Source organism: Phocoena phocoena, chromosome 17, assembly GCF_963924675.1.
Source record: "Phocoena phocoena chromosome 17, mPhoPho1.1, whole genome shotgun sequence".
NCBI classification, from domain to species: domain Eukaryota; kingdom Metazoa; phylum Chordata; class Mammalia; order Artiodactyla; family Phocoenidae; genus Phocoena; species Phocoena phocoena.
This window is the reverse complement of record NC_089235.1, coordinates 47,808,176-47,829,439: the sequence shown is the minus strand read 5'-3', so window position 1 is coordinate 47,829,439 and position 21,264 is coordinate 47,808,176. Positions and strand designations below refer to the sequence as shown.

Here is a 21,264-nt window from a genome sequence, read left to right as displayed (position 1 = left end):
AAGAATAAGATGCTATGGAAAATTTAAAAATAGTAAGAGCTGAAATTAAAAACTCTATAGAAGGATTAGAACATAAAGCTGAAGGAAGAGATGGACAATAGGAGGATCACTCCAAGTGCCCAACTCCTGACTAAAGGACTTCCAGAAAGAAACAAGGAAAATGCAAGTCGGGGTGATAATCAAAGAAGAAATTAAGAACATTTCTCAGAACAGAAGGATACCAGTTTCCACACTTAAAAGGTTGGCAGCACACTGCAATCCTGCTACTAAAACATTTCTGGGCTCAAATGTCAGTCAATGAACTCTCTTTTACAGAGATCTCTCTCACATTCTCTTCTTTTTTCAAACCTCCAGTTCCACACCCCATCCTCTCAGTTGATGATTCTGTTCCTAGTTCACTGAGAAATCAGAAATAACCAGAAGACAACTTCCTTATTCTCTCACAAAAGGCACCAAACCTAACTGCAGCTTATCCACATTCTCTGCCTTCACTATTTAAACGGATGAACAACTTGAACTCCTAACCAACCAAGTCTTCCATTTGTACACTGGATCTCTTCCCACTTGTCTAGTCAAGGACTTTGCTCTGGTAACTGTCCTGTCTCCTATTCTTGCAGTAATTTCCCCCTCTGTGTTACAGTGATTCCCCCATCATACAAACTTACTCTATTATCTCTCACCATAAAAAAAAAAAAAACTTTCCTTGGGCTTCCCTGGTGGCACAGTGGTTAAGAATCCGCCTGCCAACGCAGGGGACACAGGTTCGATCCCTGGTCCGGGAAGATCCCACATGCCACGGAGCAGCTAAGCCTGTGCACCACAACTACTGAGCCTGTGCTCTAGAGCCTGTGAGCCGCAACTATTGAGACTGCGTGCCACAACTACCGAAGCCCGTGAGCCTAGAACCCATGCTCCACAACAAGAGAAGCCACCGCAATGAGAAGCCCTCACATCGCAATGAACAGTAGCCCCCACTCGCTGCAACTAGAGAAAGCCCGCGTGCAGCAACAAAGACCCAATGCAGCCAAAAATTAAAAAAAAAAAAAACTTTCCTTGACTCTACATTCCCACCCCCACCCAGCTATTACTTCATTTTTCTCTTCCTCTTTATAGAAGAAACCCTGAAAACAGTTGTCTTTACCCACTTTCTCCAATTCTGCTCTTCCATTTCCTTTTAAGCCCACTCTCCAGTCAGGTTTTGTCCCCATACTTCAATTAAACAGCTTGTCAGAGTTACCAATAAACTTCAGATTGTCAAATCCAATGGTCAATTGAGTCCTCATCCTACTCAACTCTTCAACATTTGACACAGTGGGATCCTGTCTTCCTCCCGAGACGCTTTTTTCAATTGGCTTCTAGAATATGAATTTTCCTGAATTTCTACGGATCTCACTGTCTGTTCCTTTTCTGATTTCTTCCATTTCTCAAGTCTCAGTATTGAAGAGCTCCAGGGCTCAATCCTCAGACCTCTACCCTATGTATTCCCACTCCTCAGGAGAAACTAATCCAGAATCATGGTATTAAATACCAACTATACATGAAGGATTCACAAATTTATTTCTGGCCTCCATCTCTCCTGTGAACCCTAGACTTGAATGACCATCTGCCTTCTGGACAACTCCACTTGGCTGTCAACACATTATCTCAAACCCACCATGTCCAAAACACAACTCAAACCCACTACATCCTATCCCCCAAACACTCCCTTAGTCTCCCCATCTCAGTAATGGTGGTACCACCATTCACCAAGTTACTCAGGCCAAGAATCTAAATATTCATCCTCTACTCCTCTCTTTCTCTCACCCCATATCCAGTCCATCAGCAAATCCTATTGGCTCTCCTTCCAAAATATATTTCAAATTTGACCACTTCTCACTGTTATTAAGTTACTACATCTCAGCCAGTATATATTTCACCTTAGACTACTGAAATAGCCTGCTAACAGGACTCACTACTTAACCACTCTTGCTAATCTTACAATTTCTGTACCAATCCATACTCCTACTGATGTGATTCTTTAAAATGCAAGTTTGTCCTTGTTCAAAAGACCCCAATAGAAAAAAATTCAAAGTCCTTTAAGGCCCTAAATTTCCTGGCCCTTAGCTATGTCTCCAGTTTCATTTCGTAACTCCTTTTCTTACTCCATTGCCACCAAACTGGCCTTTTGCCTCTCAACATTCCATGTATATGTCTGCTTCAGCATTTGCATTTGCTGTTCCCTTCATCTAGAACACTCTTCCACCAGGTAGTCACATGGCTTGTGTATCTGCTCAACTGGGTCTCTGTTCAACGGTTACCTCAGAGAGGCATTCCCTGCCCACCCTACATAAAAAATTATACTGTCATTCTCAGTTCCATTATTATGTTTTGTATTTCTTTATAGTCCTTATCAGTATGTGACATTTCATTATGTTACTAGTTTATTTCTTAATTTCTAACTTCACCACTAGAATGTAAATTCCAGGAGCAGAAGGGATTTTATCTATTTTTTTTTTTACTGCTGTATCCACAGTGCCTAGAACTGTGTGTGTGTAGAGTGATTTCTCTATAAATATTTACTGAATAAACAATAACTATCTACATCAATGAATGAACAATGACAAGGCATGTCCAAAAATTTCAGAGCATCAAGATAAAGAAAAGATCATAAATATTTCCAGATAGAAAAAAACAGGTCACATGCAAAGGAATTAAATTCTGACTATCTGGTAATATCAGATGCTAGAAGGCAATGCAGAAATAATTTCTAAAATTCTGAAGGAATATTACTTTCAACCTAGAATGCTATACCCAACCAAACATTTAGGTGACAGTAAAATAATGACCTTTTTGGCCCTGTAAGGAAGCAAAATTTTTAACTTTCAAATATGCTTTTTTAGGAAGCAACTAGAGGATGTAGTATTCCTAAAACCAACTGAAGGAGTACATGAATAAACTAGGAAGGAAAATGACATGGGACTCGGGAATTAGTTGATCCAACACTAAGCATGGCAAGAGGAAGCCACAGCACGACAGCTACGCATTTAGACCAGAAAGAAGTCAGAGCATATTGATAGGAGGACAGACAGCTGAAGGAGGAAGATCTCCAAGGGGATGGGAGTGGGGGATTGGAACTGACAGATTATATGATATTCTGAACATCTGAGATAATTACTGCTATATGTCTAACAGGTCTGCTGGGATATCTAAAAAAAAATTAACCATAGGCACACAGAAAACAAAGCAAATGGGGAAAAATGCAATTGCTATATTAACTATGTGGGGGGCGAGGTTTTATGGAAATAAATGCAATCAAAGTATACTACTTGATTCAGCAGTGAAAAAAAATTGTATTAAGAGGTTGAGAGGAGAAGTAAAAGTGGTAAAGTAAGAGAAATATATTATCAACTACCATAATGAAGGAAAGACTAAAAGTCTACTGCCTGAAGTTCTAAACTGACGAATCCAAATAACACACTACGCATATTAGGTAGAATATGGCCTATGTAGCAGAGGAACACCTAAAAGAGTTCAAAGTGGCTGCCACTGGGGAGGAGGACTGGGTGGGGATAGAAAACAGTGGACAGGGATTATTGTTTTTCTGTTAAAAGTCGTTAATAATGAGGGTTTTTTCCCAGCTTTATTCAGGTACAATCGATGTATGATAAACTGAACGTGTATAAAGTCCACACATTGATGGGCTTTGAAACCATTACCATAATCAAGGTAACAAATTCATCCATCACTACCAGAAGTTTCCTCTTGCCTCTTGGTAATCCCTCCTCTTATCTCCCCTCTCATCAACACCCTCTTCCCCGACCTGTAACCTTCCCTGGCAACCACTGATCTGTTTTCTGTCACTAAAGAGTGGTATTTTCTAGAATTTTTCATAAATTTATACAGTATATTTTCTTTTTTGTCTGGCTTCTTTCACTCAGCATCATTTTGAGATTCATCCTGTTGTTCTGTGTATCAATACTTCATTCTTTTTAATTGCTGAGTGGTACTCTATTGTATGGCTATACCATAATTTGTTTATCCATTCACCTGTTGATGGACAGTATGAAGTACCTGTGGGACATTTAAGTGTGGATGTCTACTAACAGGAAGTTAAACAAATAGAGCTCTGTAGGCGAGAGACTTTAGGTTAAGGATATAGATGTGGAAGTCATCATTATAAAAACAGTAACTGAAAGAATTGAATGTAATTATCCAAAGAGAACATGTAGAGTTAGACGAAAAATTGGATTCAAAAATCTGATTCAGGGGCTTCCCTGGTGGCACAGTGGTTGAGAGTCCGCCTGCCGATGCAGGGGACACGGGTTCGTGCCCCGGTCTGGGAAGATCCCACATGCCGCGGAGCGGCTGGGCCCGTGAGCCATGGCCGCTGAGCCTGCGCGTCCGGAGCCTGAGCTCCATAACGGGAGAGGCCACAGCAGCGAGAGGCCTGCGTACCGCAAAAAAAAAAAAAAAAAAAAAAAAAAAAATCTATAGCTGTACAAAAAAACGGGAAGGGTCTCATCAGTGAGCTACGAACACTGAGACATCTCTGAAAAATAAATAGGAGAATGAGGACTTCTATTTTCAGCACTGTGACCAATTAAGTATCTCTGGCCACAACACATTCAGATTCTAGATAAACTGCAACAGATATACATTAAAATGCATTGCTGAGCACTGCATACGCCTAATAAAATAGCATAAAATATGTAAAATGAAAAGCAACAAATCTACAAGGAGAAGTGGACAATTCCATGATCACAATCAGAAATTTCAATTCATATTTCTTAGTAAATGAAAGGCCAAGCAGACAAAAAAAATTAATAAGTAAATATGAGATGTGATTACAATACTACAATTAACAAGTCTCATTTAAAGGGCACGTAGAGAACCCACTCAACAATTAGAGGACAAGAGCTGTGGAGGACTTTGGACCAGTGGAGAATTCACCCTGCCCTGATGGGGCAGACTGAGCAAAGACAGGGCTGCCACGGTTGTACACTGCATCTCCCTTATCTGAATGGTGCTGAGGCCTAGACCTTTGCCACCTAACAAGAGCTTGTTGGAGAGCAAACAGTAGGGTACTTTTCTCAATTTTCTCTGTCTGGAGGGGGAGAACGCCCAGCTTGTGTATCTTCCTCTCGACTGAGGTGGAATAAAGGGAGGCATGGGCAACTGGTAGCATTTACCTCTTTGTTTCCTGTTCCAAGTAAGCCTAGTTCCTACAAATTTTGAGTGTCTGGTAATCAACTCTTATGATGGAAATAATTAAAACACACTGTTTAATTCTTCTAACTCAGAAGCCATTCTACAATAGCTATAAATAAACTGATGGTCAGCACTTAAGAACTATTATTGTCCAGGGCAGACGAAATGAAAGTAACACGTGTACTTTTTGCTATATTAGAACAATTTTCTTATGGGGCAAACATGCAAGTCACATCCTCTGTTTAATTCTTCTAGAGTGCCAACACTGGTTAATCCAATAACATTGCTGTTCATGCAATCTGCAGGGATAAATCAGATGCTGAAAACTCAAATACCTTCAGTGGCCAGGCAGATAAATTCAGAAGGGTATAAGACAGCAGGAGTAGTTGGGGAGCAGCTGCTACTCAGTTCTAGTGGACTGTTATTGGAGAGTGGGAGCACAGAGCTGTTAGGCATTTCAATTTTTCGTAAGAAAACAGAACCCGATTTGTACACGAAATCTCCAAATTTAAAAAAATTTTAATGTGAACATTTAAAATAATGTACAGGACAAACAAAACATGTCTTCAGATCAGATCTAATGTGGGTCACTAATGTTCAAGCTATGTTGCAAACTAATAGACATAAAGAAATTTTTTTAGATTTGGAAGGGACCTGAGTAGACTTTTAAGACTGTTGTTTTTAAAATATGTGTGTGCATTCTGCCAAGGATTAGTTTCTTTAAGAGGTTACAAAGAAGCTTAATATATTAAATAAATAAAAGCACAGCTGCTCCCGCTGAACAGGAAGCCCTCCCTCTGAGACACCTCTCACCACTCCCCTTCCCCACCAGTGACCTCAAAGCACCTCCAGAGATCACAGTTTGAAAACTACTGAGCTAATCCATTTTCTCAGATTACAAGTGAGAAAATGAAATCCAATTTCTCATTGAAATTGTTACTGAAATCCCCAAATCTAGCCTAAATTAGAATTAAGTGCCCTTATTCCTGAGCTAATGCTACTAATAATAAATGAGATTTATTCAGCACCTATCATAAACTAGGCACTGTGCTTTCTCATATACCAGTTGTTTTTACAACAATCCTGTGAGAGGGATGTTGTTTTTGCTCAGGCTTCTCATTGCGGTGGCTTCTCTTGTGGAGCACAGTCTTCAGTAGTTGCTGCGCATGGGCTCAGTAGGTGTGGCCCACGGGCTTAGCTGCTCTGCGGCATGTGGGATCTTCCTGGACCAGGGATCGAACCCGCGTCCTCTGCATTGGCAGGCGGATTCTTAACCACTGTGCCACCAGGGAAGTCCCTGAGAGGGATGTTCTTATCTCCACTTTGCAGATGAGGAAACTGAGGCTCTTAGAGCACCTTTCATAGGGTCACATAAGTAGTAAATGGCAACCAGGATAGGAACCTGGGTCCAAATGATTCCAGATCTGTCCTCTGTAACTCTGATACTAAGTTGCCACCCAACTCTCCCTGAAAATTACCCTTCCCCAAAGCATGAGACAGGCAGGAATGCCAATAAGAGTGAAGGGGAAGAAGGATATCAAAAGAGGACTGAGAATCTTCTAACATGAAACAAAACTCAACAAATGTTCACAGGACACATTAATCAAAGACAGTAAAACCTCAAACTATGTTTATCATATTCAGATGATACATGTACCTCCTGAAGCAGGTAATTCTGGAACAGGTAATTTTTAAAATCAATCAATCAATCTATCTAAAAAAAATTTTTTTTGGCCACACCACGCAGCTTGCAGTATCTTAGTTCCCCGACCAGGGATCGAAACCGTGCCCCCTGCAGTGCAAGCTTGGAGTCCTAACCACAGGACACCAGGGAATTCCCTGGAACAGATAATTTTAGAACAAATAATAGCACTTTAAATAATGGATAGTCAGCCTGTTATTGAACTCATCCCAAATGGTTGAAAAAACAGAATGAGCATATTTCCCTAATTGTTTAAATAAAATTCTTGACAGGAATCTTTTATGTTCTTCCACAAAATGTCCTAGGTATCATTCTCAGAAACCAAACCTTGACTGAGATGGAAAGACTACTAACCTGACTCACTGTGACATTTCTTGTGTCCTTAATCTTTTTTTTTTTTTTTTTTTTTTGCGGTACGCGGGCCTCTCACTGCTGTGGCCTCTCCCGTTGTGGAGCACAGGCTCCGGACATGCAGGCTCAGCGGCCATGGCTCACGGGTCCAGCCGCTCCGAGGCATGTGGGATCCTCCTGGACCGGGGCACGAAGCCGTGTCCCCTGCATCGGCAGGCGGACTCTCAACCACTGCACCACCAGGGAAGCCCTTGTGTCCTTAATCTTATACTCAGAATATCATATTATTAAACTAGTATTTAGCATGGTAAGTGCTATGTAAACCCATGAACTGAGCAATGATTCAAACTTTCTAGGCTCTTCAGTCCGTTCCCTCTCTCCTCCCTGAACGACACACCTTCTTTAACTCTCTCAGTAACCCAGAGCCTTCATGGTCTCATGCAAGAATTTCTCCTTTTCAAATTTTATTCTCAAAGAAGGCTCAGAAACTCACCCAATAACTAACCACAGCATAAAAAAAAATCAATGCTGCTTTTGAAATTCTAGCATTAAGTAATAATTAAAATAGTCCTGTTGATTATACTTTTAACACTCAGAGAAATAAAAGGTAGGAAACTTTAAGAAAATGGTCAGTTCCTGGTAGAAATCCTGTGGTAGTTACTATCAGTACTAGCAAGAACAAGAAAGAAGAGGGCAATTAAGAAGGCAAACTATACCTCCATTCTGAAAAAGAGCAGAGCCAAACTATGATATATAGACAATGAGAACCAAAATACATGGAGTATTTTATATAATCCTTTGCTGGAAATAATACCAGCATTGTAATTCTGGTTCCAGCTCTGTCATTAACTGCTGGTGTCACCTTTGGCAGATAATTTTCTGTCTTTGAGTCTCAGAGCATTCATCAGTAAAATGAACATGATGAACTACTGGATGGTCTCTAAGGACACTTTATGGCTCAGAAAGTTTATGAAGAGGGTAACAAAGACTTGAATTGCAGAGCTGGACATAAATTTCAAAGCAACTGTAGGTACCACAGTGAAATTTTCTCCTTGTTAGTTAACTAACTCTGTCTTGCACTGAGCTTTACAATGAACATTTCCATATCCATCTGCCCAGCAGTCCTATTTTGGGGAATCCCAAAGTAGGTGGTATGCTACAGAAGCTTAAGGACAGATGCAGGGGTGCAACCTGACAACAAAAACATAGGGACATAATCTAAGCTTGGCCAGGTGGATGCTCCAGGTATTGAGATTCTTGTATAAAAGAACAGTCAGATTATCTGAGGCAGTTGCAGTGGGATCAATAATACCCACAGTGCCAAAATAAGTGTCCAGGGACAATGGTTCAGGAAGTGTCCACTGGCATTGGCACTGGTGACAGACTGATCTTATGGTATGATCTTAGCTGTGTTCTGGTTCCCTATGCTTCTCCCTGGTTCTCCAGCCTCTCCATTGATCTGACAAGCTACCCAACATCCACCCATTTTCTGCTTCAGTTAGTCAAAGTTGGTTTCTATTGTTTGCAACCAAGAAGACCAACTGGCATAAAAATTATATAAAGAACAATTTGTAAGTGACCTCGGTGAAATGGGAAGAATTCTAGAACTGGTTTTCTGGACTAACTGGGGTCAAAAGCGAGCAAACATTCTGTCAGTATTTAAAGATGGAAATCTGGCAGCCCATGGTATATAGCAGAAAAACAACTAATTGTATTATCCTTATAATCACTTAGATTCAAAGAACTTCTTAGAATTATGTGCCCAGTGAAGACAAGGCTGAGTGGCTGCTGCCAGACAAGCAGAGAAAGGTATAAAGACCATCACGTATTCAAGGACTATGGGCTGAAGTGAGTGCTTCTAGGGGCGCTGTTCGGCTTAGGAAGAGAGCGACATACTGGCATCCCTGAATTCTTGGCTCAAGGTGTGGAGTGAAACAGAAAGACTAAAAAGATGCAGACCACTCCAGATTGGTAGGTGGCAGATTTAATAAGCAAGAAAACTTAAATACGAGGCTTGTCTTGGGATGAGCAGATCTCCGTACCCGCCCGCCAGAATCTTAAAAGTTTATATAGAGGCCTTCACTGGGCTCAGTCACACATACTGTCCAGGTGATCTCAGCACCACTTTACTATCTCAAGGCTGAAGGTGAAAACCAAAGGCACAGTTTGATCCTGCAGGTTGCCAAATTATAGCAGTTAAATTTGCTTCCCTTTCACATTGGAGATCCAGTGATATTGTGATAAGAAGGCAGTGTGACGTCAAGATCTGAAGCAGGGATACATGACAAGGTTCAGAGTCCCCACACAGGACTCTGAACCCCCAGCCCTCAAAGCAGACCCTCATCCCTGGTCTGTTGAGGCACTCATCTGAAAGATTTACTTTGTAAGAAGCAAATAAATAGCCTCATACCCCATCCCCACCACGCTTCAATGTCTCAATCTATAAGAAGAGTTCAACCCCATCATGCCCTGGGAGGGTCATGTCAAAATTAAATCTGAAAAAAAGGATTATACATTATTTGTAAGACACTATACATTTATATTGGTTTGAGGATGCTGGATTATGGAGGAAAGAACAAAATTTTAGATGGTGCTAATACTGATAGGAGTGTATTGATTCTAGATTCAACGTGCTAGCTTCAGAGACTGGGCTTTTTACAGGGGCTTGGTGGGACCCTGTTGGAGGAGATAATCGAGAGGACATGACCCATGAGCTGGACCCTGGCAAACGGAAGTCCCTCATCCCCTCTCCTGTCCTTTGAAGGTATGTTCCACTGGCCTTCCCCGCACCACAAGCTGCCCGAGGCCTCAGCCTTGAGAGTAAAGTGGTGCTGAGATCATCTGGACGGTATGTGTGACTGACACCAGTGAAGGCCTCTATATAAACTTTTAAGATTCTGGCGGGTGGGTGCGGAGATCTACTCTTCTTGTGGCCACCCAAGACAAGCCTCATATGTAAGTTTTCTTGCTTATTAAATCTGCCACCTACCAATCGGGAGTGCTCTGCCTCTTCGGTCTCTCCCTGCCCTCCGTGTACGGGGGCCAATTTCAGATTACACAGGGGCAACTCCAGAGAAGGATGCAAACTAACAGATCCCAAACCCAACCCAGTGTAATTTCCCAAGCCCAGGTGTGTCTACTTCAAAGAGCTGTATTTCACAATAGCACAATCACCATACTGGCTTCCTGGATAAACATTTTTATGGTCGAGGTGGCAAAACAAAAAACATTAGAGGTCCCCCTCTACCATGATAGAAAATCAAAAGCAATACTGTAGACAGGGCTTTCAGAGATGAGTGACATCATCAAAAACAGATTCAGGGGTAGTAATCGGTGGCACCTGTCCATTTTAACTGGATATGTTATTAATACATTGTCTTAAGCAACCTTAATCAAATGGCTAAAGTACTTTCCCAGATGTGATCTCTCTACTATAGCAAATCAGTACAGCCTTGGCAACACATATGCAGCTCTAATCTGGCCAGTGCTTTTTCCTCCAAAAGGAATTTACTTTCACCTAACAAGGACAGCAACACATCTTCCCCAACTTGCCTCAGAGCAGTCATTCTCAAAGAGCGGCCCCTGAAGCAGCAACAGCATGCCCCACTGGAAACTTGTTAGAAGTAAATTCTCCATTCCACCCCAGATCTACTGATTCGGGAATTCTGGAGGTGGTGTCAGTGATCCGTGCTTTAACAAGCCCTTCAGATGATTCTGATGCACACCAGAGTGTGAGAAGCACCACCTTAGAGTAATAGCAGCTCTTCAGCTCTGTGCCTCAATTTCATTTGACCAGAGACTCTAACCATATCACTATTTCACAGGACATCACGCTGGCCCATCATATTTAGGACATAAAGCTGGTGAGGCCATAGGTATGTACCAATGAGGAGATTAACCCTACATAAATAAGAGGAACCTTCCACTTTGATTCTGCTAATGGTTCCTGGTAGACATTGGACACAATTATGGGATATCTAGAGATCATCAGCCCAAGACCTCTCATGAACTGGGTGTTTTCTAGTCACCTATTTATGACATCAGGTGTAGCCCATGTGATTCCCTCTTCAAGTGGCCGGAGTAGATTTTAAAGACACAGGAAAGCAGCATGAGCGTACTACTCACACTCTCAGAATGCCTACTTCTGTCATACTGCACCTTGTCCTTAAAACACACCAGCTAGCTCCCCATGATCTAATGACATGATAATGGAAGGGACCATAGTATAGACCCGGGGTTGCTGGTGCTATAAGATCCTGAAGAGAAACTCTGGGTTAAAAGGCTAATAGAGAGGGATCAAAAGAAGAAAAATATTTTGATTTTAAGAAATACATAAAGCTAAGCCTAAGCAGAGTGGGCTTGTGGCAGTATCTCGCCTGCACCTTGCCTCCCTTAGCAATAAAGATGCAGGTTATATAGACATTTGTCACTTTCCTGAAGCATGAATCAGAATCCCCCGGTACATGGAAGAAGCCACTTTACTAGTGACCAAGGCCAAGTGACCGTAAAGCATCTGATTCTCATCTCAGGATTTGTGCTTTCTCCTCATGGTGTCACACAGTAACTCTCAAGAAGTGGTAAGAGCTTTATTTCTTACTTTAAAATGTCACCAAAAAGAAAGCCAACCTCTAGTGATAGTAATGAAAATTGAGAAAAAGTGAAGAAGTTTAAAAAAATGATTGAAAAAAAAAAAGTGGTGCGCCTTAGGTAGGCAACAGACTCACTAAAGATCTAAAGGGGTCCTTAAATGTTTACACTTCACAGAGCAAATACTGTCAAAGTGGTTACGAGAGTTGAGTAAATTCTTTGAGATTGTTAATGGACTACTGTATAATCAAGTGGTACAAACTCTGGCACTTATCATGAATGTGACCAATCTCAGGCAAGTCAACTTCTTTTTAAAAAATGCAAACCAGGGCCTGGAATACAAGACAAGAATAAAAAACAGAAATTTGCATTATTTCCACAACAGAAAACATGTTATTTTTTAAGTAGTTCTTAGCGAGCACGACAAATTTTAAACTATTTCTCCAAAAGACCTTTCCTTTAGAAATTAGACAAAGATATATAGTAAGTGGTTGGTACTGCAGAATAATCTGTCCACTGAAGAGTCAATTATTTAATTTAAAACTTGTAACTTAGAGAATGTGGCCAAGATGGTGGAATAGGAAGACTCTAAGCTCACCTCCTCCCACGGGCACACCAAAATTACAGCTTTACAGAGTGACTACTGATGAACACAACCTGAAGACTAGCAGAAAAGATTTTCCACCTCTAAGAATATAAAGAAGGAACCACAATGAGACAGGTAGGAGAAGTAGTAATACAGTACAGTCAAGACCCACTCCCCAGGGTAGGCAACCCATAAATGGAAAGATAATCACAATTGCAGAGGTTTTCCCCAAGGAGCCAGGGGTCTGAGCCCTACATCAGGCTCCCTAGCCTGGGGGTCCCGCGCTGGGAAGATGAGCCCCTAGAATGTCTAGCTTTGAAGGCCGGCAGGGCTTGCATACAGAAGAGCTGGAGAGATGCAGGAAACAGACACTCCACTCTTAAAGGGCACATGCAAAACTTCACACACTCCAACTCCCAATGCAGAGGCAGTAATCTGACTGGGTCAGACCCTCTTACTGATCTCAGAAAGGCTCCCAGAGAGGCAGAAGGCCGGGGCTCCTCCTGGAGAAACAGACATTGGCAGCATCCATTTTGGGGAGCTCAATCTACCACAAGGACACTGGTCCTGGCAAGCACCATTTTGGAGTCTTCCCTCTAGCCTATTAGTGGTAAGTGGGTACCACTACCTCTGGCAGCCACCACACAAGGCAGGGACTTGCAGCCAGCAGGGCTGGGGACCAGCCCCACCTACCAGGGTGCTCACAGTTGTTAGCCCCGTCACAACAGAAGGGCCCACACAGTGGGCACCCTTTGAGCATACAGCTCTGGTGGCCAGAGGGGAGTGTTCTACTGGGCCCCACAGGACGTCTCTTACATAAGACCAATTCGCCAAGATTGGGAAACATAACTTACCTACCCAATACATAGAAATAAGCACAAGGAATTTGGCAAAATGAGGAGACAGAGGAATATGTTCCAAATGAAGGAACAAGACAGAACCTCAAAAGAAGAACTAAGTAAAGTGGAAATCAGCAATCTACCAGATAAAGAGTTCAAGACAATGATCCCAAGATGTTCAACAAACTCAGGAGAAGAACGGATGAACACAGTGAGAAATTTAATAAAGAGTTCAAAATTATAAAGAAGAACTAAACAGAATGGAAGAATACAGTAACTGAAATAAAAAATACACTAGAAGAAATCAACAGTAGATTAGATAATACAGAGAATCAGATCAGTGAGCTGGAATACAGAGTAGTGAAAATCACCCAAGCTGAACAAAAAAAAGAATTTTTAAAAAATGAGGACGGTTTAATTTAAGAGACCTCTGGGACAACATCAAGCATACTAACAATCTGCATTATGAGGGTCCCAGAAGGAGGAGAAAGAGAGAAAGGGGCAGCTAATTTATTTGAAGAAAACTTGTAACTTGAAAAACTATAATTCACATTCAGGTACACATTCAACAAACATTAATGAATGAATACATACATATATACAAACTAGAGTAATAAAACTTCATTATCTACATGCCACATTCTCAAGGAAAGGAAAAAAATCACAACACAACAGTCTTCCCATGGTCTAAAAGAACCATGTCTCTTTGCGGACAGGCTCTCCTGAAGGCATAACTAATAATATCCCAGACTGTGGAATAACAAGGAATGACCCTAGGGATTTTGTGCCTATCAGCAGAGACTCCCAGGAGAAATACTGTCCTCTGTTCACATACAGGTCTAACCCTGATTCTGCAGACTCAGAATTAGTCAAGGTACTTTCCCTACTACTGCAGTACAATGTCAGAAAGGAAGGTAAGTTTATAGTTTCTACATTTAAAACCCAACAGTAGCCACTATACACACAACTGATCTGGAATACTTTTCTATATTTATTTCATTTTAAATGACTCAATAGCTTACTTTCAGAATAATTACACCTATTTTCAGAAAGTCTTCCCTAAAAAATAAAGAGGTTAGTCACACTAAACATTTTCTTTCCTTTTGTATGGGGTAGAAGAGTGGAGAATAAGGAGGAAAGGAAGGGGTCCACTAGACTCATCTAAAAGCAGATGAATATGTTTAAAAACCAATAGAAACAGATTTTTTCTTTAAAGTTTGTTTATACAGTTTTTCTCCATCCCTTTATTTTTAATTGAGTAGAGACATTTTACTAGTGCATGCTAACAGGTGGAAAGGAAAGGAGTTTGTTGTTTTTTTTCTGGCTCACTTCCCTTTAGACTGTTCAAAAGTAGAACCACCACATGCTGTTCCAAACACAATACATGACTTAGCTTTGCCTAGGTCTTAATGAAGGCAATTCAAAAAGAAAAATACAGAATTCTGGTCTCCATTTTCCCTAGATCAGTCTCAGCTCTTTCTGGATGAAATCAGTCTCTCAAGGGACATCAACCTCACAATTTGAGAAACAATGCTCTAGATATGAAACAAAAAAGCAACACAATGGAAAACCAGCAACCATTTGTTTTTCCACTTGGGAGAGTTAGACTGTACAACATCCTTTTCATTACAAAGCCAAGTTACTATTCAGAATTGTAAATTAACTCTTTGTAGTAATACAAATGACTTCAGTCTCAGATAATAAAGTAAGGAAAAAATCAAAGTCCCTTTTTTTCAAGCAATCGCTGAAACAAAGCTAAAGGACCAGGATATCTCAGTCAAATCCTTTGGTTTGTGATAAATTTGACTTAAAATTATCTGGAAAGAAAATAACACATATGGTAACATATTAATAAGAATGCACAATAATGATTTTTATTACATGCTTTATGTGTGTAATCCTTAAGAACATTTTCAAGTACTTTAAACCAGGGTTCAGCAAACTACAGTCTGTGGGCCAAAAGTGATGCACTATCTGTTTTTATAAGTAAAGTTTTATTGAAACATCCACACTCATTTGTATTGGCTACAATTGAAGAGTTGAATAGCTGTGACAGAGAGTGAATGTCTTGCAAAGCCAAAAATATTTATTATTTACCCCTTTAAAGAAAATGTCTGCATTCCCTGCTCTAAACCACTGGGTCTCAAATTTTAACACTCATAAGAAACACCTGGACAGCTTGTTAAATCAGTTTCCTGAACTCTACTTTCACAGATCATGATTCAGTAGGTTGGAATGGGGTCCATGAACTTGCATTCCTAACAAGTTCACAACCTGCTGGTCTATGAACTAAAGTTTGACAACCACTGCCCTAAACCATCTCATATAATCACAGATCAGCAATGACCACAAATGTTATAAATTCTATAAACCAGTATAACTATCATACATAATGAAAACTAAGGCATAAAAGAGGAGGGAAATAGATCTCTTGACTTACATGAAATTCTTGGTAGCTAAGAAGGCACAACTGGTTGCCATAATCATCAGATAATTCTTCAGCCCCTCATCCTAACGTTAATTCATAGTAAACACTGGAAATTCAACCAGGACCAGCAGGAGCCAAAGGCAGTTGGGTTGGAAGTGTAAAACACAATCAGTTCTTTAGAGAAACTATGAAACACTTTTTAAAAGTAAAAGCTGAGGTATATTCAGTTATAATTTAGTATTTGACTGGACTATAGATTAAGTACTAAAGTACAATGTTTGAAAAGAAATCTGACACATATAGTTTATAATACAATGGTCCAATCAAAAGATAATTCTTTCACTCCATATAAATAAATATAAATGGTTAAAAAATCTAATCTTTTGAATAAATTCAAAATAAACACGTGTCACACTAATAATGGCCAAGAACATAGAGGATATCAACTGATGTATTTTATTAGAACTAGGCTCAGGCAGATCAAAGGTGGATGATATGTAAACCACATAAAAATATTACGGCCTTTCAAAAACAGAAATATGGATCAATGGAACAGGATAGAAAGCCCAGAGATAAACCCACACACATATGGTCACATTATCTTTGATAAAGGAGGCAAGAATATACAGTGGAGAAAAGACAGCCTCTTCAATAAGTGGTGCTGGGAAAACTGGACAGGTACATGTAAGAGTATGAAATTAGAACACTCCCTAACACCACGCACAAAAATAAACTCATAATGGATTAAAGACCTAAATGTAAGGCCAGACACTATCAAATTCTTAGAGGAAAACATAGGCAGAACACTCTATGACATAAATCACAGCAAGATCCTTTTTGACCCACTTCCTAGAGAAATGGAAATAAAAACAAACAAATGGGACCTAATGAAACTTCAAAGCTTTTGCACAGCAAAGGAAACCATAAACAAGATGAAAAGACAACCCTCAGAATGGGAGAAAATATTTGCAAATGAAGCAACTGACAAAGGATCAATCTCCAAAATTTACAAGCAGCTCATGTAGCTCAATATTAAACAAACAACCCAATCCAAAAATGGGCAGAAGACCTAAATAGACATTTCTCCAAAGAAGATATACAGATTGCCAACAAACACATGAAAGAATGCTCAACATCATTAATCATTAGAGTAATGCAAATCAAAACTACAATGAGACATCATCTCACACCAGTCAGAATGGCCATCATCAAAAAATCTACAAACAATAAATGCTGGAGAGGGTGTGGAGAAAAGGGAACCCTCTTTCACTGTTGGTGGGAATGTAAACTGATACAGCCACTACAGAGAATAGTATGGAGGTTCCTTAAAAAACTACAAGTAGAACTACCATATGACCCAGCAATCCACTACTGGGCATATACCCTGAGAAAACCATAATTCAAAAAGAGTCATGTACCAAAATCTTCATTGCAGCTCTATTTACAATAGCCATGACATGGAAGCAACCTAAGTGTCCATCAACAGATGAATGGATAAAGAAGATGTGGCACATATATACAATGGAATATTACTCAGCCATAAAAAGAAACGAAATTGAGTTATTTGTAGTGAGGTGGATGGACCTAGAGTCTGTCATACAGAGTGAAGTAAGTCAGAAAGAGAAAGACAAATACTGTATGCTACCAGCTACCACATATATATGGAATCTAAGAAAAAATAAATTGTCATGAAGAACTTAGGGGTAAGATGGGAATAAAGACACAGACCTACTAGAGAATGGACTTGAGGATGTGGGGAGGGGGAAGGGTAAGCTGTGACAAAGTGAGAGAGTGGCATGGACATATATACACTACCAAACGTAAAATAGATAGCTAGTGGGAAGCAGCCGCATAGCACAGGGAGATCAGCTCAGTGCTTTGTGACCACCTAGAGGGGTGGGATAGGGAGGGTGGGAGGGAGGGAGACGCAAGAGGGAAGAGATATGGGGACATGTGTATATGTATAACTGATTCACTTTGTTATAAAGCAGAAACTAACACAGCATTGTAAAGCAATTATACTCCAATAAAGATGTTAAAAAAATAAAAAATAAAAAAAATAAAAATATTAGTGCCTTTCATGTAGACTCTACAGAAGATAAAGGTGGAAGGTAAAGATTTGGAGGGAAAATTCTCATTGATGATTTATTAGAATAAGAAACATCTCCCTTTCCTTTATTTAGCCTTCATTGAACATCTACCATGCTCAGAGGCACTGTACACTGTACTAGGCATTAGAAATAGAAATGAATAAACATCCCTACTCTCAACAACCTCAAAAGCTAGGGAGAGAGCCATGTAAATAAGTGCAATACAGCACGGTAAGTATAAGAACAGCTGTATATATTATGTACTATCAGAGTGTAGAGAGTGAGCTGACTAAATATGCTTGGGAGAAAGGTGAAAGGAATACTTCGCTAAACACAGAGTTATTGCTTTAACTGAGATGTAAAGAAACTGAGCAGATGAAGAAGGGTAGGTAAGGAGCCCAGGAGGCAGTGGATACAATATGTGCAACTGTACGGAAGTGAGAGGGAGTAATATGGATCTGAATTCTACATCTACAAACAGGTCAGCTTGGCCAAAGCAGAGTGTGTAACATGGGAAGCAACGAGATGGGAAGCCGGACAGGAAGGCAGGGTCTCATATAAAGAACCTTAGGTGCTGCACTAGTCAGGTCTTTATTTTTCCAGCTTTAGGGAAATGGTGAAGAATTTTAACCCCAGAGTGGATTGCATGGATTTGCATTTTACTGAAATCACTTTGGCACCACCAGAGGGGACAGGCTGAAGCCAAAGGATTTTATTTTTGATCTAAAAATTTTGACAAGACTTTGTATTCAAGGCATGGATGAGAAACAGAAAGGTAGAACTGATTAGAGGTTAAAAAAAAAATCTCCCAGCTTAATTTTTATCAAAATGAAGTTTAGGAAGAAGCAGCAAAGATTGAAATTAACACAGGACATTCTAATCTTAGGAAATATTTTCTTTTTTATCTAATAAGGTCAGGGATAAAATAAACACCCCACAAAAACCGTTAAAGATGACATTATGGTCCATGTTGACAGAGAAGACTGAATCAGATTATAGCGCTCAGATCTTGGACAAATCATAATTTTTCTGGGCTTCAGTTTCTTCACCTATATAATGACAGGTTCAAAGCTTCCTAACCTGGGCTATAAATAGATGTACATTTCAATATAGTTGGTTTCCTCTGTAATCCTACTCATGTTATTTAAATTTTAAAATTCTGAGAATGGGTCAATGGCACAAAAGAGGATAAGAAGCTCTGCAAGATATTTAAGTCACAACTCTCGAATTATAGAATTTTGGACATTCAATACAGGAACTAAAAGAGAATGCCACTGGCTAAGGAAAAATAAGAACGGGGCAATAGGAAACGTGTAATACACTGGACCAAAAAGATAATTTATAGGGATTTAAAGTCTGATTTAGGTTGATATTATTTTGCCTTTCCATTTCCCTTTCTTCTTTTGTAAACGTAGGTTAATGCTGGTATTAAATGACTGCTTGATGGCTTTCTTTTATATCCTTAAACCAACTGAAATGTGATTTATGGAATAAAACTTAATAGTAAAGGCTAAGAGAAAGTGTAGATTATATAATGAAGAGATTAGTAATGTCAGCAATCAAATAAAGGAGGGAAGAACAAAAATGCCTTCTTAATATCAAGTCCAGACACAAAACTACCTGGGAAAGAAGCTAGGTAAATGAAAAATAACCTTTTTTGGGTCAGAAACAATTGGTTTTAAAAAGACATGTCTAGAACAAAAACTAGTTCTTATCATCTTATAATGGTACTCTATGATAAGGAATTCTAAATTATCTGAATTTATAAGGTCAATGTCAGCATTCAAAATGCATGTAGCTACTACACAAAAAGGAGACCAGATTTAAAAAAATTTTTAAGAACTCTATAAGATATGAGTTATAAAACACTTATCAGAAAAAATGTGAATGAAGGTTATAATTATTCCTTGAAGTTACTCATACCACATACTTTATTTAATCAGATTAAACAATCAAAATGGTTCTGATTAACCAATGGAAGTCTCACCACATCATCTGTTCAGTGTTCAAAAAGACACCTTGCACTGGTTTGAAAAACCATTGAAAGATTATAGTAATATAATTTGCAATATCTTTTAAAAGTACTTCTACTTAGTATTCAAAAGCCTTCCTATTTTAGACATGAGTCTACAATGAGGTAACTGGACAACTATTCAACTAAACAACAATGGAAGACTTCAGAAGCTGCGAAAGCAAGTCTGGTCAGTTTTTAAAGCTGTGTCTATATTAAAACTGCCGGGGTTTCAACTTTAAGAAACAATCTGAAAAAAAAATAAAAAAATAAAAAAAAAAAGAAACAATCTGAGGGGAAAAAGCCTTTACTATCCTCAGTTTTTCTGGAAAAAAACTACAGAAACATTTGTCTTCTTTCCTTCATGAAAGTTATCCACCTAACAGATCTGTAGGAGAGGACAGGTTTCTACAGGTAACTCTTCCCACACCTCCCTAGCAATCTGCGTATCTCTAAACCAGAGGCAGGTAACTGAGGCACCTGAGGCAATCTTTAGTGTCACTCCGCTCCTCCCCTGACATGTGTGTTGTTTTTTGGTTTTTTTTTAAATAGGTATCTTACAAAGAATACTTGAAGCACTATGCTTAAAGAAAAAAATCACTTTTTAGCAAAACACTATCTACAGCCCCAAAATCTTCTAGTCATTGATTTGCTTCAGAAAAACAGGGCCAAGTGAACATAACAACTACTTATGAAAATATATGTAATCCAAGCACTTTTAGTCCAGGCAATAGAGATTACACGTTCAATCAATTAGGAAAATTCAGAATTCACATTTCTAAAGGAACTACCTAAATTTACTCAGGAGAGCAAAATATTTGACAGGTGCAAGACATTGCAAAATCATTCATAACTATACTTCGTATAAAATGAACCCGATCTTAAGCAAATCCACTAAGCAGGGCCACAGATGTACACGAGCGCAAGTTAGTAGGGAGATTTAATTCTCAAAGGGATTTATTCAAAGTAGGACTTATATACAACTTGAAGAAATCCCCTACTGTGTCTGTGTTTTTTTTTTTTAAAAAAAGGTCCTACTTATAGTTTATTCCAGAAAAGAGCATAAACTATTTTTCCATAAAGATACGAAGAACTACTCACCTCCATTTCCACAGCCGCAATACTCTGGTCATAATGACCCATCAGATTAGGGAAAAATGTCATGTTGTAGGCCATTTTCATACATCTAGGAACAGTAATTGGTTCACAGGTGAAAAGACTGTGCCCTCGTATGAGGGGTAGAAAAATACATGTCCACAAAAATGTAAACGTTTCCATTCTCTTCAAATTCCTAATTTTACCACATGGCTTGGATTAATCGCTCTTTTCATTCTCAGATTTCCATCCAAAGATAAAATGCTCAAATTCCTCGTTTAATTATTTTACCATTTTGAAGGAAGCCCTTTTTCCTGAAAATGAGTTCTGGGTCAATTACTGTAAAAACAACCAAAAGGGTGTATCAGCAACGTTTGTTATAGACTCA

General features: G+C 39.4%; 1 protein-coding gene across 1 annotated transcript in view; it reads right to left on the bottom strand.

The window, feature by feature from the left end:
* FZD6 (frizzled class receptor 6) overlaps window positions 1–21,264 on the bottom strand; it is a 36,575-nt gene that overhangs the window by 14,282 nt on the left and 1,029 nt on the right. The window contains exon 2 of the mRNA XM_065895180.1: window positions 20,883–21,215. Within this exon, the coding sequence (XP_065751252.1) occupies window positions 20,883–21,059 (177 nt within the window). The 5' untranslated portion in view covers window positions 21,060–21,215. The remainder of the gene's footprint in view (window positions 1–20,882; window positions 21,216–21,264) is intronic.